The sequence below is a fragment of the Anopheles moucheti genome, chromosome 2 (assembly GCF_943734755.1).
Source record: "Anopheles moucheti chromosome 2, idAnoMoucSN_F20_07, whole genome shotgun sequence".
In the NCBI taxonomy this organism is placed as follows: Eukaryota; Metazoa; Arthropoda; class Insecta; order Diptera; family Culicidae; genus Anopheles; species Anopheles moucheti.
Genome location: NC_069140.1, coordinates 88,391,348 through 88,416,436, shown reverse-complemented (window position 1 = coordinate 88,416,436; position 25,089 = coordinate 88,391,348). Strand labels below are relative to the sequence as shown.

The window sequence follows — 25,089 nt, the reverse complement described above, 5'->3', positions numbered from 1 at the left end:
ATGCTCGCTTGTGCATTCAATTTTGGCCGCTTTATAGCAAATAACAATATGGAAAATTTATCATTTTCCAAATTCGCTGCACAATCGAGGGCATCGGTTCGCATCGGTTTCGGGCAGGAAAGGAATTTAACGCCCCCGGAAACCTTAAACCCACGGTGCAATATGTACGGGTTGGAGAATGGTTCGATCGCATAATGATCCTCTTTTGCATGATGCATTGAAATCAAATAACTTGCACACAGCAAACAGCACGATACCACGTGTAAGAGAAATCAAACCTGCTTGATGGCATTGCTTGGTCAGAAGAAATCAATATCCAATTAGACCGATTCAATGGTGCGCATGCCACTCTCGTGGCATTATTGATACGATTTAAAGTTGTTCCAATCAACGGGCGAGCATCTTGCCGGTGCGAGTTCATCTTAAATTGGTATGTGAATATTTAACACCGAGAGAATGCGCTATCTGTCCCTCGTGGCAGCCCAGTAGCACATCATCCATAATGATCGCCGATGAATCAAACTCAATACGACAATGGTCGGACAGCATGATCACGGGGTGACGACAAGTGGGCAACATTCTTTTCCGTCCAATCTTTAATTCATACTTCATTCATACTCCACATCTCACATACGAACAGTGCTTCATAATTAGCGAACCTCTTTGCGAAGCATTTGCCATCAACCTTGACCCGAATGAAGCTGCTCCAGAGACCCACGGTCCGGAGCTGTAATTGCTACAGACCAACCGATCATAAACGTGTGCGCTGGTAGAAATGATTTAAAATTCCGCAATAAGTCAAAGTAGGAACGAGGCGGAAGCCGCTTGGAGAAACGGAAAAAAGCTGGCAACAAAACCGGGGCGTTAACAATCTTTTTACCCCTTCACTGAAGAGAAGAAGAAAAAAAACACATCAACTGCTAAAGAACGATCTTGCCGTGCATGATGAATCTTATTGTTTTCATTGCATAAGACACGCAGCACGGCCGATCGCACGAGCTTCTCGATTTTTTTTTCGCGTGTGTTTATTTGTTTAGCGCGCCCATGTTCGGAACCTGTTCGAACCGCTTTCAAGTTCAATCCCCCATTCGGAATCGGAAAGGGAAGCTTCGCGGCACCGTCCAGAGACATCCCTTAACGCCGATCAGTTACGGTGCGATCGCGAATCGGTCCAGTCGTTTGCCAGCTTTGGTGGCCCAAAGTTCGGGGTTTCTCGGGGAGCTCTTCGTTTTGTTTCGTTTTGTCTCCCATTTTTGTGACCATGTTTCAAGGTTGACGTGGTGATGGACGCATGCCAGGTGCACCGTAGCGTATAGGTGACACTCTCAGCGACTCACCTTGACCCGTGCCGCAAAATGTCGAGTGCGTGCTAGCAAAAACCACAGTTTCCCAAAACACAAAACAAAACAAAAAATCGGGGGGGAGCAATTAAAGGTGGCGAAGCAACCGTGACGCTAAAGGGCGTTGTTTTGCTGAGCTGTGTGACTGTTGCCGTTGTTTATGTCGCGCGTACCACGGGCCACGGGCGAACGTCAAATCAATTAGTGCTGGCGAACAGAACATCAATTGAGCTAAATCTGATTCCATCGCTCGAAGTGCGTTGAAGTGCGACGTTGAAGCTTCAACGTTCTGGAGCTCTATTCTTGGTGTTATTTTCCGAATTCCAAAATTGGCAGTGTGTGTGTGTGCGTGGAGTTCTCCCTTCAGTGGCTTTCTTTCAAGTGTTGTTTCAAGGTGAGCCGAACGTGGTGTTTGAACGTGAAGAACGTGAAAAGCTGTGAAAAGCTGCGTTACAACGAAAAACATGGAGAAAGAACCAGTCCCGGAAGGTGTTGAGCTGTTGCCGGTGAAATTGGACGGAAGGTAAACCAATTTGAAGCGAAAAGTTCCTTCAACATAAATTAAGTGTCAACAGCAAGTTTGGAGTGCGAAGAGAGATTAAATATAAATGAATGTCTACAACAAACTTTTGAAGGGCAAGATGTTTTTTTCCTCTACTTTCTCGAACTACCTAGTAGGCCATGCTTTTCGTTTACAAGGATCGAGTTCAAGTTTGCAATATAAAAGTTATCCCATTTTTAGAATATTGTTCAATTTGAAACTAATTCAAATCTTTCACGACTAAAAAAAACCGACAATTTTTGCAAAAAGTGCAAATTTTAGAAGAAAAATAATGGTGTCGTTGTCAGTCTGCAACAGCTCGAAATAGAAACAAATAATTAACTTTTACCTTGAACTTTTCAACTTGAAAAGTGTCTAGAAATAGTTCCAAATTTCTCACTAGAATTCGGATATTTTGCTGTAAAACTGAATTTCTATTTAAATGTCAGTGAGTAAACAGACGAATTGAAGAAAAATAACTAAGGTTCAGACCATGTTAAATGAGATCCACACTACGATCAACAATATACTAAACCAAATACGACTCGTGTACAGATTTTCACTGTGGCTCTTCGATGCGAAATGACTCATCCTATCCAAGGATCTCTAAAAGATCACACAAGAAATGTAGCTGCATTTTAGCTTTAAGAATGATTCGCGAGAATATTCGCATAATTTAGAGACATTGCTCTACATTTTCCTAACTCCAATGGGACCCCAACGAACAAAGAGGACTTGTAGATTAGAAAACAAATTAAGTGAACATTATTGCATACAATGTACTGCTGTAATGTTTGCTGCAGAAAATTAACATTTATGTACCAAATTTGACGTTTTGGCACTTTTTAAATCATTTTATGTGTATTTTTATTATTTATTTGCTATGAGATCCTTGCTCGGTCAGAAGTTAACTGACCACTAGACTGTATAAGACGAACGGACTTTCGATATGAGACTCCGGAATCGTTATCAATATCAGCGTTACAGGTAGTCCCCAAACCCGCTATTATCCGAGAAAAATCCACGTAAGTCGAATCCTGGTGCGATGTCGTTTATACTTCAACGTCACAGAGTCGACTTCCTTTTTTTCACATAATTTATTCTGCAATTTAGTCGATTTTTTGAAAGATTACATTAAAATAAGTTAAAAACAAATGTTTCATAAGTCGAAAAAGGTAAAAAAGGTAATTTGTAACCTTTCGAAATAGATTTTGTGCTTTAAACTAACTCAGTTTTCAAATTTCCAAAACCCACGTATCTCAGAATCCGCGTATATGAGGAACCGCGTATCTCGGGCACTGCCTATACTAATAAAATTTTTTAAAGCGGATTTGAGTTGTTTTCTAATCAGAGCAGAGAATGCTTCGAAAATATTCTTTTTTCAAAAGTATTTCAGAAAGTATTAGGAAAGTATTCCACCTCTATTAAGATTCATTCTACTCCAGATATCCTCCTATTCCAGAGAGTTGCTATTAAAGTTATATTAACGCACGCCTTGAGCAATATAATTAAATTCCTCCATTTCTGAAAGTTCAAGTAATGAGACCTTTACTTACACAGAAAAAACGTGAAATATCGAAGATTTAATCATTGTTCTAGTGATATTACAGTGGATTTCAAGATTAATCCAGCGGATTCCTTGTAATACAGAACCCCTGTTAAACATTCAATAAAACACTCCGCTACATGGGAGCTTGAATTAGCTTTTCATAAGCATTTTTACGCCCGGATGCATTGCGAACAAACAAGTCCATCTCGCCAGCCAACCTAATTTCAATCCGTTCATTCCTCCATTGCAGTCCAATCGCACCCTCCGCGTACGATCCCCACAAGCACAGAGATGTACCGAATCCAACCTCGTAAGTAAAGCTTTCTTCACACACTTCATCACACCTTCACGGTCGTTTTTCGCGCGCCCTTGCTCAAGCGATCACATCATTCCCTTTTCGAACCCGCAGCACGCTGGGCACGTTCGTGCACGTCATGAAGTCGGCCCTCGGCATCGGCATCCTTTCGGTGCCGTACGCGTTCCGGAACGGTGGTCTCGTGTTTGGCGTGTTCGGTGCGTTCTTCTTCGCGATGCTCTGCTCACACAGTGCGCACATTCTGGTATGTTGATACAACGCTCCTTACCCTTGCCGCGTGCCTCACCATGGCAGTGGCAGTATAATTGAACACTCACCAAACACAATGCCAATATAAGCGAGGGAAAAACACGAATCACACCACAGGCAAGCGCCAAATTCCTGCAATCTCTCCGTTTGTTCCTGTGTTTCAGGTCAGCACGTCGTACAAGATTTGCAAAAAGGACCGCATACCGGTGCTCGGATTTGCCGAAACGGTGGAAAAAGCGTGCGCCAACGGTTCGGCAAGTGTACGCGCGCTCGGCACAGCCCTACGGTCAGTAGCTCTACGGCAGCAGTCGTCCGCCGTTGGCGTTGGCGATTTGTTTGCTCGATAGTTCACGTACATGTTCACGCTCGCTTGGTATTTTTTACTTTTGCAAAGGAACATCATCGATTGGTATCTGATGCTGACAACGGTCGTCGTGTTCATCGTGTTCGTTGGCACCACGCTCCGGGAGGTGGTCAACTACCGGACCGGCTGGGACTGGAGCGAACGCACGTACATACTGCTCGTCGGCGTACCGATCCTGTTCATCACGCAGATACGCGAGATCAAGTATCTGGTACCGTTTTCGGCCATCGCCGGCTTTCTTATCCTCGCCAACATCGTCATCTCGCTGATCTTCATCTTTCAAGAGCCGCTGTCGCTGGAAAACCGACGCATGTTCCCGACCGCCGCAACGGTCGCACCATACATGGGGTAAAGTAACAACCTGCGCGTTAAGACAACATCTGTCCAAAGCAGAAGGAGTCCCCTGTTTTTTTTCTGCTGAGGGGGAGTTGGAGAATAAAAACGTGCAGCCCTACTGAGGGATCATCCAATTATTACGTAACGCAAAAATTGTCTGTCTTCGACCTTTCGCCCCTATTTTTAGCAAAACGTAACACTGGACGCAACCACCCTCCATCAATTACGTAACATTTTGTTGACCCCCCCCCCCCCCTTGTTTAAAAAAATATGAAATTTTCTTAAATTATCTAAGTAATTTCAACGTATTTCGACAAATGACAAGGTTAGATAGGTTCTGGAAAAAGATATCAATTTCCGGAAGACGCTTCGTGTACAAGTCTTCAACACCACAGATCCCAAACGAAGGATTCATTCGCTAATCGTCCACTGAAAAAAGCTTAAGAAGCTCATTTGGAAGTTTACATTACATATTAACTTGGTGATGATGCATAACTTATATAGCTCTAGCTTAACACCCAATAGAACATCAGAAATTTAAAATGTCAATAATTGTTATATGGTTAGGCATTAAGTTATGGTGGTTGGCATTTGGTTGGGAAAAAAACGGTTAAATTGAATCGATAAGCTTCTTAAAAATCAGCACCATTAAAATCAACTATTTTTAGCTGGTATGCTGACTTCAAACACGGCAACCACACCGATCACGATGCCACACGTTCTAATTGTGTTTATCATTCTAGTGACAGTTAGTTGACAGTTGATCATTGTACCGTGAATAAGCGTACTAGCACTAAATGATGTTGATGCATAATTAATGATTGCGTGAAGTTCTTTAAGATAGTGGATTACTTCGATGCATCATTTTGAGACTGGTTAGAGCTCAAGTTAATTGTAAGTTTTATGAGTCGACGATCTAAACTGGATCCACTACTACACTTCGAAATTAAAAATCACCATCTAAGTGGACACCAGAAGTTCTCAATGAGTGGGTAGCAGAAGAAATCAAGAAACTTGACCTTTAAACAATCAACAGTCATAGTTAATATGGAATTTGTATAAAAATCCCTTAAATAAGTTAATTTTTCATACATAGACCATGAAACGGGAAACTAAGTGTAATCTTATTGTATGTTACGTAACAAAAAGTTTAACCCCCCCCTCCACTACCCTCATCAGCGTTACGTAATAATTGAATGAGCCCTAACCGTGGTCTGTTTTTGATTGCCCAAAATTTCAGCATTGTCTACTTCGCGCTGGACGCAACGTGTCTCATATTTCCATTGGAAAATCAGATGCGTCACCCGCAGCACTACCTCGGCTGTCCCGGCATCGTCAACCTGAACTACATCTGTCTGGCCATCCTGTACAGCTTCTTCGGTGCCGTGGGCTACATCCGGTACGGCGATGACGTCGAAAGCTCCATCATACTCAACTTTCCCACCGAAAACGTGTAAGCAACTCCCGGCCCCAGGGGAAAACTGGTGTCTGCATTTGATCGCCGTCTTATCACCACGGCTCGGTTTTTCATTTCTTTCCCTCGCTTTGCTCTCGGATAATATCTTCCCTACTTTACCGTTTGTTTCCATATTCACCCAACAGGCTCGTTTCGTGCATACAAGTGCTTTCCGCTGTTGCGGTCCTGTTTTCCATTGGGTTGATTTTTTACGTGCCCACGGAGATTGCCTGGAAGAAATTGCACACGAAAGTGCCGAAGCAGTGGACCGGACTCGCCCAGAGTGGCCTACGGCTTGCGATGCTGCTGGTGAACATTGCCGCCGCATGCGGTATCCCCCACCTCGGTACGTTCATGGGACTGCTCGGGGCAGTGCTGAATCCCATTCTGGCCCTCTGGATACCGATAATTGTCGATACGGTGTACCGTTGGCCGAACGATTTCGGCCGGCTACGGTGGCGTCTACTGAAAAATGTGGCACTCTGCTGCTTCGGACTGTTCCTGCTCGTAACCGGTACCATTTCGAGCGTAAGGAACATTATTCAATTGTACCAGTGAACGATGACGGCAAACAACTACCAGCGTGGCCACCAGCGTGCTTCTGACAATTATCAGATAAAGGCAATACTTACACAGCACCGTAACTTCGATATCGACGTGGACGGCCTCCCGGACGCCATTATCCGCCGTGCATTGGTACACCCCGGCATGATGCCGATCGACGCGTTCCAGCAGCAGTGTAGGACTTTCCGAGAGATGGGACGATCCGCTGAAAGTGTCCTGTTCGTGTAATGAAACAAATAAAATCGAATTTACTATTTCGTAGGCAAATTCTGAGCAAATTTATCACACCTAGGGTAGAATGGTTTAGCTTGATTGTTAGGATTTAATCCAATTATATCCTTCAATAGCAATCCCTCTCAGTAAGATAACGAAGGTAATAGAGCTTCAATGTACAGAGAGTGGACGTGTACAGTCCACCAAGCACAAATTCTTCCGCCAGGAAATTTAAATTGTTGGTTATTGTTCTCGACAGCTATTTTTTTACTTTTCAGGAATGAATATTTATGGTTGCCTTTATACAAATTTTCTTTACCTTTTTGCTCATCCAATAACTCGTCGTAGTAACCATTGACATTGTATGAATTGTAGAACGATTACAAAACATTGCTAGCTACAAAAATTAGAGCTAATTTTATAATAATCCTGCTTCTATGCCATGAGTAGATTTTTAGGGGGCTTTTAGATTAATGTAACATTTCGCATCGTCTGTTTCATAGAATGATCCACTTATGAATCAGAATAACTCCTTGAACTGAGTGAATGAATCCTTGAATCTCTATTCCAAGGATTCATGAATCATCGATCAAAGAATCATCCAAGATAAATGACTTCCAAAGAGCTCGTTCACCATCGGTTACTACATTAACTTTTCTCTTAGAACTTTTTCCAAAGAATCCCCCCGGATCGAAGGATTCATGAATCTTTTAAGAATCGATTTCTGATTTTAATGATTCTACATTAAATTTCATTTTATGATTCCTCTCCAAAGATTCATTAAACACAACACTATTTCGTTCTCATCGTATCATGGAATGAAAACCAATCATCTAAACCATATTAAAACATCTTTCGGTAACCTTCGGAATTACAGGGTTTTCGGGGATAATTTTGACAAGTTCAGTGAGATGTAGTTTTTGTTTTGTTTGTTTGTTTGTTTGTTTGGCAAGTTATTGAAATGCACAGTAGATGGCGTTGACAAGTTCGACCGTACTATTGAGTGATGGTAGAATGATATTGCTGGCAACGCGGTTGCTATGGAGTTGATAGTAGCTGCGTTGCTATTCGCTGTGCACTTGGCCAGTGCAGCAGTGTTGCCAGCAACATCATTCGACGATTGTTCAATAGTTTTACCGCACACATCAAAGCCATCTTCTGCACAATTCAATAACTTGACGAAAAAGTCAATGATATGCTCGAACAAAACAACATCTCGCTGAACTTGTGAAAAAAAATCCTCGAAAACCCTGTAAAACAACTCTGCGACTTCATAATTTGCAAAGGTACATCTTTGAACTATTAAAATAGTCCAAAAGACACAACTAATTATTTAATTGCTAAATGTATCGATTTGCATCTGAAGCACTGTGTGCAAGCAGGCGCTGCCTACTAAATCTATTCATGTCAGTGCATTAGTTACGCCGGAAGGAAACTCAATACGATATCGATAAGAAAAGCGATGCGATGGAGTAAGTTTTTAGCCTCCTTACCTACTAGACTGTGTGCAGCATAATTTACAGCAGTACCGGGCCCGGGCAAAACCGGATCTCGATAATATACTCCAATGCACAATATTTACACAGGCAGCTCGTTTGTTTTCGATCGCCTACGGGGGCCTCAGTAAGTTCTAGCAGAGAAAGCCATGTGCGAGTCACACATACGAACACACACACATAAACCGCAAGATTTGCTAGAAGGAAACATCTTGACCTGAACGTAAACTTACCTTCTTGTGCCAGTAGATGGCCGGCACCGGGTTACCGGATGCCTTGCATTCCAGCGTGACGGTGCTACCCTTACGGGCCGTGATTTGTCGATTCTGTGGCACCACCCGTATTGTTGGAGGTACTGAAAATATCATTATTCGATTAGTATGTTTCAAGCATCAACAAACAGCAGCAGCAGCAGCAGCAGCAACCGGACACTGGACAGACGATGATTGGCGTGCTTCGACTGTCAAACGTCAGTGCAAAACGATGTTGGCAAAACCGGTATCGCTTTCAGCTGCCAGGAAAACATGACACACTGGCTGGATGGTTTATTTGATACCGACTGCGAACAAAGCTGTCAGCGATAGTGCAGAACGTGACGCCGTTCGAGGGCTTGCTTGTTTGTTGCGTTCAAATGCATCCACTAAGATGGCTGTGGTTTGGTGGGACAGTAAAACAGCAACAGCAGCAGGCCGTGCTTTGTTTTCGTACGCACGCAGCATCGCACAGCGATTGCTTTTCTTCTTTCGCTAATCGATTGCCAGCCGGGTCGCGCGCTCATTTCACGCTACTTACCCAATATTTCCAGCGTGTGGACCTGATCCCGGCTTTCGTTATCACCGATCTGACAAATATAATCACCGGCGTCCTGGATTTTCACGTTCGCTATCTGCAGGTTGTAGCCCTCGACCAGCTTGAATCTTGGATCACGTGTCACCATTAAATTAGCTGCCGTAAGCACGGACGTCCCCCGGCGCCACAGCAGCACGTAGGAGCCTGCGAGAAGAAAAAAGGGAGTGAGTAGTGACATGCACATGAACGAAACCAGCAGTCGCAGAGTCGGTGTCGGTCGGTTGGTGCTGTTCGTTGGCCATCTGCTGGCGTGGAAAACCGCAGTGCCAAAACCACCCCCAGGGGGGATGACCGCCTCCCACCCACCACCTGTTTCATGCATGACGAAATAGAGAGCTTACGGGGGGGGTTTTCCGAGCATACTCTGGTCCACATAATAGGGTCGCAGGACGGGAAGGGAACATGACGCGAGAGGGCATTATAATAACAATAATGACAGCGAGGCTCGAACGCTATCGGAAAATCGGAAGCAAACGAAGGACCATTAGCATGCAACCGTACGGCCGTACCGTACGGCAACCCGGAAATGTGTCCCGAACTGGCCCCAGTCGGTCCGGTCTAGCACTCCGGTCTAGTGGGGCCAATTGAAGGTAGATTATTAAAAACACAAAGTACAGCACAAATATTAAGCGCATGCAAATACGCAAAAGACCATCAGCTTCGTCCTCGGCAACGGGGTTCGAAACGGGGAGTTCTAGTGTGTGTGTGCGGTTTGATACGATACGATGTGTGGCAGTACCGTCTGCTATTGAGTACTTATCGGTGCAGCACCCTTCTGCTTGATGAATCGGTTGCGGGAGCACACACTCTTTACTACCCTTAAATGATTATGTTCTCGTTAGGCTGCGCTGTGCTAATGTGGAAGGGGTTTTGTTTTGCTTGAAGTGGATCTAACTTAATTGCTTTTTAATTTTATGTCTCCTCCTTCTGCGTTTGACGCAATTCATTGGTGAAGGATCAAAATTAATCTTTTAAAACAATTCCTCTCTGTGAGAAATCAATTACAAATACACGACTTTAAAATCAGATCTCGGTTAGGTAATATAAATCTTGATACATTTATTACACCAAAGAATACACCAACAGCAGACGCCTTCACCTGAAAAGCACCAAGAATGGCCGGCCATTGTCTAATTCACAGCTTCCCGTCCTAATAACTAGCAACACCTCTGTGTGCGCTGGGTAGAGAATTAAAGCACGAATTGAAGGGTTAAAATAAGACCCGCTTCATTCCAACCTGGATGGTCTGCCGTGCTTGTTTGCATATCTAGATTATGGTGCCACGGTCCATGGCAAAGATTCAGGCAAGAATTGCCAGCAAAACCACCGCGCAACACTGGAACACCGTCCATCTGCAGTGTTGCCGTCGCCTGGGAACGGATGCACATTGTCCGGCCGTCCGGCTCGCAACGGTCGTAACAGTGCTGCACCCGATAAACAGACGCTTGTGGTTCCGATGCGGACACAAAAAGCGGACTTCAGCTTCAGGGGCCCCAAAACCTTATTTACGTGCCCGTACCCACACGCACACACGTTTACAAAACTCCCCATTGGATGGGTTTTACAGCGGAACAGGGAAGTGGAAGATGGTGGAGGGAAAGAATACCCGGATGGTGCACCGTACAACACACAATACTTACCCAGATCCTTTACTTTGCACGGCAGCTCGATCGAGTCGCCGATGATAGCCTTGTAGAGATGCCCTCGAGTCATAAATTTCGGTGCGACGGTTGGTGCGTCAGTATCAATTGTTGAAATAAATGGCTCCGGGAAGCTGTGGCTTAATCCTATTATCGGTCCACAAACGGGGTAGAATCGTGGTCGGGGGGATGAGTCGACACGGTCCACCGTATCCATTTATGAATGATATCGTTGCGAAAGGAGCGAGGTAGCGGTTGGAAAGAAAATTTACCAAGAAGTACGGTTAGTGGATATGAAGCAAACTTAATCACATGATAAATTCTTGCGAGCGATGAAGAACGTTCTTTTGGGGCCTGTTTGGGGATGCATTTGAAAGCTTCTATTAAAAGAAGTGACTGATTTGTTTGTATTGAAAGATGCTTATGTATTAAAATGCGCGTTCCAGCTGGAAGCTTTACACTGCATGCCATAATCATATGGGCACTTAGTTTGAGTGAATAAAACATAAAGTTGAGTTGAGGTAGATAAGTATGAGTTCTACAAAGTCAGAAAAGTTGAGTTTTGCTTATTTTTGCACTTAATTTTACATAGTTTTTCGTCAAGTCGAAAATGATTTTCAACTTTAGGTGGTAATGTAACTCGTTTTACGTATTCTGATGACGTTCTGATGTTTCTTGATCGTTCTGGACAAAATATGTTTGAAAAGTCTATTATACTTCACTTATATTAAACAAATCTTTCTGTGTTACGATTTCCGTGGTAAGATTTGATTATCATATTTATCCATTGTATATGGAAGGCTTTCCAATACCTCAAGCTAGTTGCTAAGCTAGGAATTTAGGCCATATTTACCAAAACTTCAAACGCACAGTCAAATTTCATAAGCTAAGAAAATAATGGAACTATTTAAAACTAGAACTTCCGCGATTTTGACGCTTGCAACTTAACCACGACCAGTTAAAATGACTGATGATTCTATAGTCAGTAGTTTTTAAAATCTGCCTATTGTTTTACTTTTTCGTTTTGTAAGGTTTTAGGCTTTGATTAACGATCACTTCATGGATTGTTCACAATGAAAATATAATTTGTTATACATTTAGCATAATAGTTTACTTAGCAAATAACAACAGCATCCAGGATTCCGGTGTATCATAACCTCTATGATATCCTGTTCGTATAGCCAATGGTCTGAAAAACAACTGATCTGATCGACTACTTTCCAGTACTCTCCAAGAGATGCTTTATCATATAAGATTCTCCAGAAGCAGTCCTGTCAAAGTCCATAAAGGAGCATTCCAATCGTCACCTGAGCGCGAGCGTGTCTCGAACCCATGTTGACGCTTTCTTATTTTTATTTCTTCTCTTATTATGGAGTAAAAGAAGTAAAAGTAGATACCGAAGCTATTTTTGAAAAACACACTTTTATAGGCACACTTTTTATTAGTATTTTTCTCAGAAACACGCTGCTTATCATTCGAATACAGTACCAGTCAAAATGACTTGTCCCGCTAGAAATTCCCATTACGTAATTTATTTTCAATATTAAACTGATCGTTTTATTTTGTAATACATGAAATTTACATTCCTTTGGATGTGTACATTCATTGTATAACCTTAGGAAGTAATTATTATTGAAATGTACCAGTGTGTAGTTCTAGTGTTAATATACATTTTTATCACTCTATCAAGTTCAAAATTGTATTATTGTAATTTTCCATATAAAAAAACACTCTTAAATTAACAGCTGAGTTTTATAAAACAAATTTTAAACTTTTTAAACAATCCTTTAATGCCAAAACGCATAAAAAGGCGTACGGACTGAACTAGTGTTTATATTTATTAGTAAAAAAGTTTATTTAACCCCCCTGTAAGGGTTTGAGTGTGAAAATAGTTCACCCCACAAACAACCAACTATGTAGCGCCATTGTACGCCCCAGGAATGATATTAGAAAGGGAAGGGTTGACCCATAACCCTCATTCAACCAGTGCCCCCCAAAAGTGGTCGTGTGCATGCACCCTTCGCATGCTCGCAACCCGGCACAAATCGCGCCGCATAACACAGCATAACTCTTTACCAAAAGTGACACTTTTTATAATTGCAATCCACGTACACCCTTCAACTAGTTTAATAAAACTTTTGCACGATTCCGACAGCAAACAATGGCTGATGGCCCCTCACACACACACCCATGGAGCCTGTCAGAAAGGTGTTACGTCGGGCGGGCGGGGAGGGACGCTTTGTCGTGTACGTCACACGATGACGGTGCGTGCCAGCCATGATTGTTCCGTACATCCGCCCTGTACGCTTCTTTCCGCCGAAGAAACGGCTGTTGAACGGCTGTTGGTGGAAGTTTTTGACGCAACGCTGGTACGTGGTGCACGCGTTCCGGTTTTTCGCAAACCGGACAACGAGCGTACCAAGCGCGGCATCAACACGAGTGGAGGCCCACGGGGTTCCACACATGCACATGCCCAAGACGCATCGAACCTTCGAGACTGCAGTAGCGTTTCTAGCGCCCCAAACGGCTCACAACCATGCACCAACACGTCCGACGCCAGCTCATTGTTAGAGGCTTTTTTGTTGACTCCACACACACACACACGCAAAGGCGCACCGCTTTTAGGGGGTGCTAATAAGCATTCCAAAATGCACCCCTAGTTGGCGCGGCATGGGTTCGGATCACCATATACCAGGTGAGGATGGAAATATAATTGATTAGTTGCGTGATTGGATTCAATTTGTGTATGAATTAATCACCATTTTCAGGATATAATGGTTGATTATTTTTCCATCCAAGCAATCGGGCCATTGTAACGTTGTGGTAATGGTGGCTAACACACACACACCCATTGGTGTCAGAATAGACCAAACCGTCGGCCATTTGTGATTATGTAACCCCCCCGTTGCATTGTCCACCGGTGCTTCATCCGTTCGTAAAACTTTTGGAAAACAATGTCCTCCAAATCGTGCTCCGGTTTTCTTTTTTCCTTTCTCGCCCGAACAGGCCGAACCGAAGCCTCCGAAAAAGGGTTTTTTTTTCTTTGCTTTCTTTCCACTCCTTCTCATTATATGTTTCCGTTTCCGCTTTACGGGTACACGGGTGGTGAAAATCATCAATTTCATCCCCATTTGATGCCAGCGTTCCCAATCGTTTTAATAAATGACGAAATTTACGACCGAGCCCGGCGTTCTGGGTATCCATTCCCACCACACGGGGTTATTAGATGGCGTCCTCAGATAAAACGGGGGCCCAGAAATAATCACTCCCGGTCCATCTTGTGGCACCCGCGTACGGGGGTGGCCCGAAAACAAAACGGCCACACGGAGTTATTATTTGAAAGGAGCGTACAAAAATAGGGGGCAACAAATAGAAAAAACGCACACTGAATGGAATCGTGCTGAAGCGCTCGGTGGTGGTCGGTTGGTCGGCAGAAACACATTATGTTGTTTTTTTCGTCCTTCCTTTTTTGCTTTCTTTCTTTGCCGGGTGTAGAATTATTTATTGTACGGCGACCGCGTGGCGATAAATATCGGAAAAATGAGGCCTTTCCATGGCCCGCTGCCAGACAGCTCGAATGTCAGTCATTAGCGAGGCCGCTCCGGTTGATCATCGACAACAACACGACAACATTTTTTGGAACCGGAACAGGAGGTGGCAGATTGGATGGTGGGTGGGGATCGGGGGGGGAGAAACGTGACAGGATGAAAACCGGGAAGATTTGGCCGGGAATTTGTAGCTAAGCTGTGGATAGAGCAGCGCTTCAACACGATCGCCATATTTTGTTTGCTGTGCTTATTGAAACTGATTCCACTGAGATGATATAGTGCTTTTTACCACTGCGATAAATTGTTTTGTTATGTAGCCTTTTATATGTAAGGAGTATAAATAAATTATCGCTTTTTATGAGCAATTGCTGTTTTAATCACACATTGAAATAATTTCCATCGTTTGGCACTATTTTCAAACGATTTAAACGATTCGATGTTTGGTTCTCACCATAGGAAAATTGTTTCACATATCTCTGAGAGTTCTTCTAGTGTTTTTACAGTATATTTATTAAACATTTTCTGTGTTAGTCAATTTTAAACTTTAGCTACCTTATTTTAACTTCTCTAAAACCATGACTCATACTTCTTAAATGTTTCCTCTACAGAAGAAATTGTTCCACTAAAAAAGCAATTACGAAAGCCATTTACTGAGAACAATGAATACATAATTGAAGTATAATCTGTGCCAAATTAACAATGATCGATGCAAAAGCTGCGATTTTTAGAGCTCAAAGAACTTATCTTGTACATACTGCAACAAGTACGTCGATCAGGTCGTGGAGAAGAAAGCCTAAAGGTAACAAATGGCAGTGTTGCCAAACCCGTATCGAAATCTGACATCAAAACGCCACTCGATTCATTCCTGTCTGCAATCTAGCTTATGTAATTTATCTTTTAAATTAATTATCCCTCGTTAGAAAACTTGCTCAACCTTCGCATTACTGCAAACCAACCAAACCCCGATCCCCCGATGGTTCCCATTTGTTTTTCGCAAGCAAATGCAAATAATTAACGCGTTTTGCATTAACGTTCATAAACGCAAAGCCTGAAGTGCGATTCCAGCTCGGTGGCAACGCTTTTTTCCTCCTCCTCCTCCCTCCCGGGAATCGTCGGCCCGATCCCGGGTTTATTTAACCCGGAAAAGCTCTCGAATGATAACTTCCTTCATTATTCAACCATAAACTTCTGCCCTAATGCACCGCGCGGGTGCATGCACTAACCGCCCGCCCGGTTTCGCATGTGATTCACAGTTCGGTTTGAATTTATTTCCTTTTCAATTATAATGCTATCTTTATTTCATTCGCGTTTGCCGTCCGGATCCGGGGCACGCGAACCATAAACTCCGCGTGCGGCACAACCGATGGAGACGCCCGGTCGTCCGTGTAGTCGTGGGCCGGAACTAGCTTAGCGACTGCATCCGGCTGCAGTCGGGTTGGAGTGTACTTCGTTTCAGCTTTTTTTTTTATTTATTAAATTCATATCGTGAAGAGTGGCACCGGCTGGCACGGACCGCTGCAGCTCGAACGGGAACGCGCTGGTCCGTGCGTTGGCGTGCACTAGCGTACATGGCGAATCGGAGTATTTGGACCGGTTCGGACCGGTTCGGACAAGGACAAAATCCACCCCTTAACGGGAGCGTAGCGTGCAAAATACTCTCAAACATAGCAAATTATTATTTATGACACGCTATCTGTATATAAATGTGGCGTTTATTGGTGTCCAACGGTGTGGCACAACCCACACACCCCTGCCCCCGAAAAGCGCTTGTTTGTCTTGGCGTATTCGCCCGGCCACCCGGTGAAGGATCTGCAGTGTAAATATGGAAATTTGTGATGTATTTTCCGTACACTTAGATGCATTCCGTTTGGCGTGGTTTGAGGAAGAGAAAAAGAAAATAAGTCTAAGCAAAACACAAACCACCGATGCGGAATGAATGCTCGGAAATAGAACGTCCTTCAGGTCGGCACGTACACAGACGGATTGGACTGGTGGTACATTAGTTCTCGGTTTAATGCTATTAAGTCTCGCACAAGCTCGCCTGTGTGTGCTTCTCGGCGGCTCCGAAAACTGCTAAGCCTTCCGTGCTAAGATTAGCGCCGAACGTACTACACTTCGCCCAGACCCAATTGCCAGCTTCCGCTACACGCTTTAATCCAACGTAAAACCCCAACTTCAACAAACCATATCTCACTATCGAAACCCACGACGATTCCCACCCTCAATTCCAATCTCCCAGAGTGTAGTGCCGGGTACGTCACCCATACCAACCGGTCCGCCATATTTCGCAAAACCCATCGTGGTAAGTTTATTGGTGCGTATTGTGTACGGGATTCCGCCACGCATCGGTGAATACAAATTCGCACGAAATTCCGCTTCCGGAAGCGCCTTCCCCCCCCCCCCCCCCCCTCCAGCGTGTCCGTGTGACGCAGACGCGTTCGCCGAAAAAGGGATTCTGTCTGGCGTTTGTGGCCGTGGCGAGAACCGAGACCGAAAAATCTTTATCACTCCACTGGCAAATGTTTATTCGCTACAACGGCCAGCAAACGTTCGGCAGCACGCACGAAGGAAGGAAACACCCGGACAGGAAAAGCGACCACCCACAGCCAACCGAGTGCGTAAATATTAGACCAATAAATTGCTCTCTGGTCGAAATTAGCAGGTTAGCGCGTCCAACCCAACCGGCCCCGCTACGCCGAGGGGTGGGGGGGTTTGGAAATTATTCCCCCGGGAGCACTTCCGGCAAGGTGGTGGATTAGAATTAATGATTGAATTTATCGCTCGGCGCTCGACGAAACTCGACGTAGGGTGGCAAAGTGCCGCAATTATCGGTGAAGCAGCGCCGTCGAGCCGTTCACGTGGGGCACGGAACATTCCGCCGCGCGAAAGCTGCTCTTGAATTGGTGGCCATTATTCTTCCGTACAGTCATCATTAGCACTTGGCGTTTTTTGGAGATGCTCCCAGGCAGCAATGATGCATTGTATTGGGCTTGTCAGTTAATAATTCTTGCCGAACATTAACGGGATGGCAGAAACATTCGTTCGGAATTAAAATTAAAGTCGCGCGGATCCTCTTATACACTGCTCGCCACAGAGTGACACTTTTGCATTACTTCCTCAGCTGGTTGATTGAATTGTTGAGAAATTTATACTAAAGCTCATAGGAACTTTTCGTTTCTTTTCAAAGAATTATGAACATGGTGCAATAAGTCGCAACATTATTAGTTCCTACCAGAAACACAAGTTATTCAAACACTTGCTCGTGCGTCTAATTACTATGCATGAACTCCAGTTAGTTTATTTTTCCCCTAAGAGGTTTATTATACTACTTATAACATTGCTAGGGAATGAGTGATATTTATTATAGGAACTTATCAACTCAAATAACACGTTGACTGTCATGTCATCCAATGTCACCCATTATTTGGGTGACAGCCAAACCTTTCGGTCTCCCGTGATACGAACGACAGTAATACTATTAACGAGCTAATACGGATTAAGTTTAATAACAAATCAAGCTTATGCTTTAACTTCTCAATTTAATTACACTGTCCAACCTCTTCAAAACTGCTTTTATTAGCAAAAAACGCAAGATTCATTATAGAAAGGCATAGCTGATCAGGAGTATTTATGGTTTTACAGTATTTAAGCACTCTTCACCCAGCTGTGATTGTGGCAAAACGTGAAAAAATACATCATTTGTTTTACGATACGAAAAATGTAACATTTTCTTAATAGAAAAATCTGTTGATGAGACCCTTTTTCGTACAGAAAAACATCATACACAGGCACTAAAATGAATCAGGAAAGCAACATTGAGCATATGTTAAGAAATAGTATGTTTAATTGATATTTTCTGCATTTGAAACGAATACAATCATTCATATTTTTAACTGAATTCTTGAAAAATAAAACACAATATCGCACGATACCGTGAACAACGATTAAAAGTATGTACAAATATTAAACTTTGACAAGATTTGTATAACAAAAAGGCATAATTTTCAAAATCGCTCATCACACGTGTTGCACGTGCTTGTTTTGTTCGGCCCTGGTTTCGCCATATGCGAATCAATTTTTCCATCAATTTCACTCACTCATATTGAATAATCTAACATACCGAACCGAACAGGCACGCCATTGTACGGCGCACACACACTGATGCTCACACACTAGCGCACACTAAAAATCACTAAAGCACCGGGCTGGAAACTAATATCGTGCCCAGTGCAAATGGCCAACAGAAGGAGCGTAATGTTAGGAGTTACCCGGGAAAAACCTCGCCCTCACAAGTGCCGTTTTGCTGTACTGTACCGGCCGGCCAGGTTACCTACCTGGTAGCAAGGTAGCATGAATTTTAATTAAACTCAAAAACCTAATAAAAACGGCATACAACGGTGAAGCAATAAAAGCCCGGTGCCTGCGAGTCCTTCACAATTTCACCTTACACGGAATGGCCACGGGTGCCGGCCCAACGCGCAACGCTAGCCCAATGTGTGTGCCCTCTAGAATAGAAGTCACCAACCTCCTTGTCCCCCACCCGGCACATGCATCACATGTGTGCAGGGAGTTAGAAGAAGGAAGCAAACCATTAATATGCGCACCCGAAGTGGAAGTGCTTTTTTGTGCACTGGCGCCCAGAGCACCCCGGCGCTAATGGTACTGACGACGTTCTTAACACACTACCAACCACCCAAACCGACGATTGTAGCAGCTCATGTACCGTGCATGTAAAAGCCAGCATTTGCATCGTTGCATTTTGCATTTCGAGCAAGCAAGGTGTAAAGTGGAACTCGGGTCTGGCCTTATTAAGGACTTCCCCCTTTCCGCTGCTCGGTAATGTTTTACAATGGTCATGCAAAAACCTTCCCCACCGGCACACAAAACCCACACCAACACACACCGCGTCCGTTTTGCGGTGTAAAACCAGTTAAGATTATGTGCAAACAAATCGTACAAAATATAAATTCTACACGCTGATAAGCAATTGTGTGGGTTTTTTTTTTATTATTCCATTTCTCGCATGTCACTTGTTCGGGGTGGCTGGAAACATATAAAGCACGAAACCATGTAAACATCGCTATTAGTATTATCTAGTGCGTCCTAACATGATTTCCTATTCTCCTACATTGAAATTCATGTTTGTTATTTGACCTGTGTGTGTGTGTGTGTGTGTGTGTGTGTGTGTTTCCCCCACCACCCCCTCCCCCCTCTTGGGTGTACTCCCAAGAGAAATAAAGAACCTGTCAGCCTACCATCAAACCGACGCAGATACGCTTAACAAAACATGACGAAAAAATCTACTTATCGATAAACAAGTCACCAAACAGGGGCCAAGCGAACCACGGCTCGGTGCCTCGAAACAGGCAGAGGACAACGAACACACACCCCGGAAGAAGAAGAATACAAATACAACAAACTGCACACAGAAAATGCTCTTAAAGGACCCAATCTTACCGCTCGGCCTGGCACAAAGTCGCACAGCAGCAGCAGCAGCGAATATGATTACTGCCTTTCGCTTCCATCTTCGGTGGTATGGTCGTATTTTTTACAGTTTATGATTTCTCCCCCTCACACACTCACACACATTTCCCGTCCGGTGCCTTTACGCTTTAGGCAGGAACGACAAGTCGGATAGACAAGTTTTTACAAGGCACCAAGTCACCGCCGGGCATCAAGTAGGCGATGGAGGAGAAAGGGGAGGGGGGCGCCATCAGACGTTTGTTTTACTTTGTGACAAGTACAACGACTTCTACGCCGAGTTTTGATGTTTAACGCTTTTGCCCTACGGTAATGTGCCGCCCTGTACCTTGACATTTCAGCCGTTTTTTTTTTTATTTTGGGGCCTCCGTTTGCTTTCTACGCATCGCTTCAGCACACACACACACCGTGTGTTGCGCTATCGAGGTTGCTCCAACAGCAAAAACCAGCCTGCTACGCGAGAGCCTAGATTTGTAGCCCGATCGAAGCAAGCCGTACAAACCAATCCTGTCAAATATTTGCGATAGATTCGTATTCCCCTGTTGACTGTCTTTGGTGGGGGAGGGGGGATTTTGTTGTTGTTGTTGTTGTTGTTGTTGTTGGGGATGGAAGTGAAATGTTACGGTTAATATATTCCACTCCCGGGTGAACGATTCTTCTTTACTCTGTGCTGATTGGCTTGTGGAGGTTTTTTGTTTTCTTTCTTTATTCGTTTTATGTTCTCTTCCTAGTTATATTTTCTGTTATCACTCACCGGCAAACGGAGACCACAGCGGTGTGTCTCTAGCGGCTTCAGCCGCACGAACCGTAACTCTTAACTTTACGAACCGAAAACCCATCACCCGAAAAACTTTTTGTTTACTACTCGCCACTCGCCAGTATCGAGGAGGAGAGTACAACAAAAAAAAACAAAACGAACAAGGTAAAGTGCATACGTGTACCCGGATACCTAACACGTCTACTGCTCGCAGCGTTATATTAGTCCATAAGGGCTTAATGCACTTTTTTATGAGTTTGAATGGAACGACAAACGCTTGCTGATCATTACATGCCCAACCCCACGACGGATGGGGTTGATTGAAAAATGAACTTTATTTACTACTGTTCACACACTGTGCCACCGAAGACTTATGTTCCTCCTTCTAGCCACCTCTCCAAAAAATGGAATAAAAGGATGGCAAAAATGTTATTAAAAGAAATTATCAAGAAAAACGGGCCCCAGATGCATTACGTTGATTAATGGGTAAGGTGGTGGCTTTTTTTACGAGCGACATGTTTTTATATGAATACCCCCCATCCCCCCCAAAAGCAACCCCACATGCACGGATGTGGGTGCGTAGGGTTTCCCGTGGGGATGAATGGGTGAAGGTCTAATTTAGTACGGAAAATCATCATTTACTTTATTATGTTCAGTTAATTTCATGCTTCTTCATTAATCGCGTTTTGTTTCTTTTTTCGTTACACATTGCCATAATTGTGAGTATATAGGCGGTAAAGTGTTGATTACGTTATAAACATCCGTGTGCAAATATCAAAATTAATTAACACATTTGCGTACACAACGGCGTAAAATACACAACTAATTCTTTTTAAACGATGCAGTAAATTGTGGAGATGTTTAAAAATACGCTAACCGTTGTCTTTTTGCAATTTAATCCACAATGAGCCGTGGATACACATGCGGGAGAATATTTGTAATATTCATACTGGTAGTATTTTTATACAACCTATAAACAGTGGGGCATAATTATTTAATTAAATACTCAAATATCTATCAAGCATATTTCAGCATCCTTAACGTCTGATAACTGCAAGTCGCATCTGTTAACGTAAATATTTCCCTATTTACAACTATTAACAACTTATATAGTGCCAATACTCACATAGCCCTTTGGCCAAAACTGACGACACCTTCTTGGTCGCGTTCAAGAGGAAGATGTTCAGAAGGAACTTTGGCCCAGTATTGTGTGGAAGAGCAATGAAGGAGCCGCTACCACAACGAACTCGACGAGCTTTACGGCGAGCTCATTGTGAATTAGATTCTCTCCTTTAAAGTCTCTTCAAGTCGTTCCAGCAGATCGACGAAAGGTGGTAGACCCAAATTGAGATGACTGTGCCGGACCACTTGTGATTTAGAGCGGTTAATTAGTGTGATTCCTTCTAATAAACAAATAAAATTATTAAAATTCAACCAATACCACCAACAAACAGCCTTTTCGTATAAATGAAATTATATATCTCATTACTTATAATAAAGAAAACTTTATGCGAAAAAAAATTATATGAAAATATGTTTTTTTTTTCACTCAACAAATCTATCTGGAAGACCAGTTCTTTCTCGTCCTTTTATTGGTTGTTGGTTTTAAAAGGTGAATTGTTTATTACCTTCTTTTCGTGTGAGATTTTGTGTGGTATTTAATTCATTGAACCTTAAGTTGTATTCAAAGAAATACACATTTAAATCAATGTACACTCCAGAAACGTTTATGCATAGTTTGCTGCTTTCCTAAAGTGCCAACACAATGTCATTTAATCTTTTAAATCTCCAAAAACATTCAGAAAAAGTGCTTAATTACGTGCAGTATTATTCTATTCCAGCTCTCCTAAACGAATCCAATTTGCAATGCTTTAAAGCTCGTGCACTGTGCAGTGATTTAAAACGGGAAATTATTCCCTTAAAAATAACCGTTCCATTTTGCCGAAACTAGATGAACTTTTTCCTGCTCATCAGCTTAAAACGAACGCAACCATTGGTGATGGTTTTAGTACGAATTTTTCTACATTCAACGAATTGCTCATCCCGCACATGCCGGGGGGCGGTACGACAAAAAATACGCTCGGTTTTCCATCCCGACACCTGAAATAGCGGACGAAAAAAAAACGATGCCACATTTTCCGCCGAGTGACTGTTACATTTCAATTTTCTTCGAGCGCAAAGTGTGGTTTATAGAGGGAACAAAAAGAAACACCAAACCAAAATATCGTAAGAAACACACGACACAATGCCATTGCCGGGGGGAACCCCCATTGTATTCTGTTTTTTGCCTTCATCCACTTCGGCAGGATTTTTCGGTACAAAACGCTCCAGGTACGAACCAACGGGCAGACAGCCCAAAATTAAAAAAGGCAATAGAATTATGTACGCTCGTCTGCACGGGAAAATGCGACCGACCGTTCGTACAACGGAAAAATTCACCCACCAGCAGATCGCACACCGGCAAATGTACGAAAGTACATGGTGTTTCTTTCCCAATTTTCCTTCCGGTTTGATGATGGCAAAATATGGATTTCATTGTACTTAGCTTTCGACGGCTTTCGGCGTCAAGCTTCTACCTTGGTGGCCCTATCTTTTTCGTTTTTTTCTTTCTCCCACTTTTGTTCATTTTCGCGACACGATTGCTACATCTCTGTCGCTCTCTCTCTTGTTTGGATTGAATTTTCCATCCTCCTGCGTGCGTTTTCCACCGTCTCGGAGAGTAGGGCGGGAAGAAAATCTAATTTCAAAAGGACTTTTTCTTCCTGCTTTACTACCCGCTGTCTGCGCCCTCCAGCGAGGATCTGGTTATGATTGTTTCTTCTCCAAAAGGTACAAGTGATTTAATTTAATTCAAAACAACTTTATTCGCGCCGAGTGGTTACTTCACCGGGCTGCGCGAGCTTTGAAGAATCTGGCTGGCGGAACCGATAAATGGGAATGAGTGGAAGAAACCAGCGGCGTTCATTTGAACGTTCTATGATTTTTTAAAAAAGACCAACAGCCTGTTTATTGCTAATAAACATACAATATAGAGTAACGAAAGTAAAACTGTCTTTCTTTTGCTGCACAGCAATCGGGAAAGTTTTGCAGTGCAAGCAAGCTCAAGATTTTAATAAACGACTGTTTTGCTATGTACAGAATAGTTTTAAGCTAAATGACAATTTAACGAACATGAATCCCATCAGTAATATTTTTCTAAATCCCTAATCAACGATGTCCCACTTATAGGGCCAGTTTTACAGTGCGTAACATAACTATATGGCCATTAGATGTGGATGAATATCAACAACCATTTTGATTTGACAGTTGACCTGCTCGGATCTAGCGGGAGCGATAGATGGACAATGGTTTACAACGATTACTTTAAAATTTCAACAAATCTAGACAATTTAAATCTTCTAGACTCTCTAGGATCAAGAAAACGGCAGAAACTAATAGATTTGTACAATCAATTTTCAAATTTCCCGACGCAATTGTTGTACGCTTGTTATGTTTCCGTACCTTTTGTAGGTATTATATTACCTATTTATCATCTTATTTGCACTAAACAGAAGCTATCACTTTAATAAATAATTAAATAAAATTATAATTATGATTATATTAATTATTATTTATTATAATAATTTTATTAACCAATCCCCCGTAGCAAGGACTGACTATCCGGCTACGTGGTAAAATAAGTCGATACGGCCAGGCCGTTCTAACGAAAAAAAAACTAATTATAATAATTATAATAATAATTATGAAAATACGGCATTGCCGTCATAATATAAATTAAATAAATAAAAATAAAATAATAATAATTATAATAACATTATAATAATTATAATTATAATTATAATAAATAATATAATAAAGTTTAAAAAGAAAAAGATGATAATAGAAAAACCAAACATCAATTTTCAGTTTTAGATCTTCATAATTGCATTAATGAACTGACATTTAGACAATGTTCAACAGTATGTGAAAGTTTTTGGATGTCTTTAAGTATTAATTATGTTGTTTATCTAGCCAATTCATTTTTTTAGCTTTTTTTATTTTTTTTTATTTAATTTTTTTTTTCATTTTTTTATTATTAACATTAAAACTTGTCGCCCTTTAATAAAGTTACGCACTGTTCAACCTTACACAACAATTTCATGGTTTTTTTTCCCCGACGAGGTAAATAAGGCTGTAAGGGCACGCAACAAGTTATGGGTGGCTGTGTTTACCCCACAGCAAAGCGAAAACCACAATCGCCCCGTTATCTTATCGCTCTTATTACACTTTGCTGAACTTTTGCTACATTAGCGTCAGCATCGACCATTCGCGAAGACACACCATTACGATTCGGAGGATGGAAAATGAGCAAACAAACGCACTGCAACACACGAACGCGATGGTGAAAATC

At 42.6% G+C, this 25,089-nt stretch overlaps 2 protein-coding genes across 2 annotated transcripts in view; one reads left to right on the top strand and one right to left on the bottom strand.

The window, feature by feature from the left end:
* Positions 1-25,089, bottom strand: part of LOC128310745 (limbic system-associated membrane protein) — a 55,027-nt gene that overhangs the window by 17,247 nt on the left and 12,691 nt on the right. Inside the window, exons 2-5 of the mRNA XM_053047460.1 lie at positions 10,914-11,060; positions 9,217-9,417; positions 8,658-8,779; positions 6,784-6,931 (exon numbers count right to left, since the gene is read on the bottom strand). Coding sequence (XP_052903420.1) covers positions 6,784-6,931; positions 8,658-8,779; positions 9,217-9,417; positions 10,914-11,060 — 618 coding nt within the window. The remainder of the gene's footprint in view (positions 1-6,783; positions 6,932-8,657; positions 8,780-9,216; positions 9,418-10,913; positions 11,061-25,089) is intronic.
* On the top strand, positions 1,805-6,970 carry LOC128310746 (proton-coupled amino acid transporter-like protein pathetic). The gene is made up of 7 exons (XM_053047461.1): positions 1,805-1,863; positions 3,681-3,740; positions 3,840-3,990; positions 4,160-4,281; positions 4,390-4,707; positions 5,936-6,148; positions 6,298-6,970. Exons 1-7 carry the CDS (start codon positions 1,805-1,807, stop codon positions 6,707-6,709), a joined length of 1,335 nt encoding a protein of 444 aa, XP_052903421.1. The 3' UTR covers positions 6,710-6,970.

Excerpts from the sequence above, each read along its gene's own strand:
- LOC128310746 (XM_053047461.1), top strand. The coding sequence starts at position 1,805 with ATGGAGAAAGAACCAGTCCCGGAAGGTGTTGAGCTGTTGCCGGTGAAA. Across the intron at positions 4,282-4,389 it reads GCGCTCGGCACAGCCCTACG|GAACATCATCGATTGGTATC; the intron begins GTCAGTAGCTCT and ends ACTTTTGCAAAG. Across the intron at positions 4,708-5,935 it reads ACGGTCGCACCATACATGGG|CATTGTCTACTTCGCGCTGG; the intron begins GTAAAGTAACAA and ends CCAAAATTTCAG.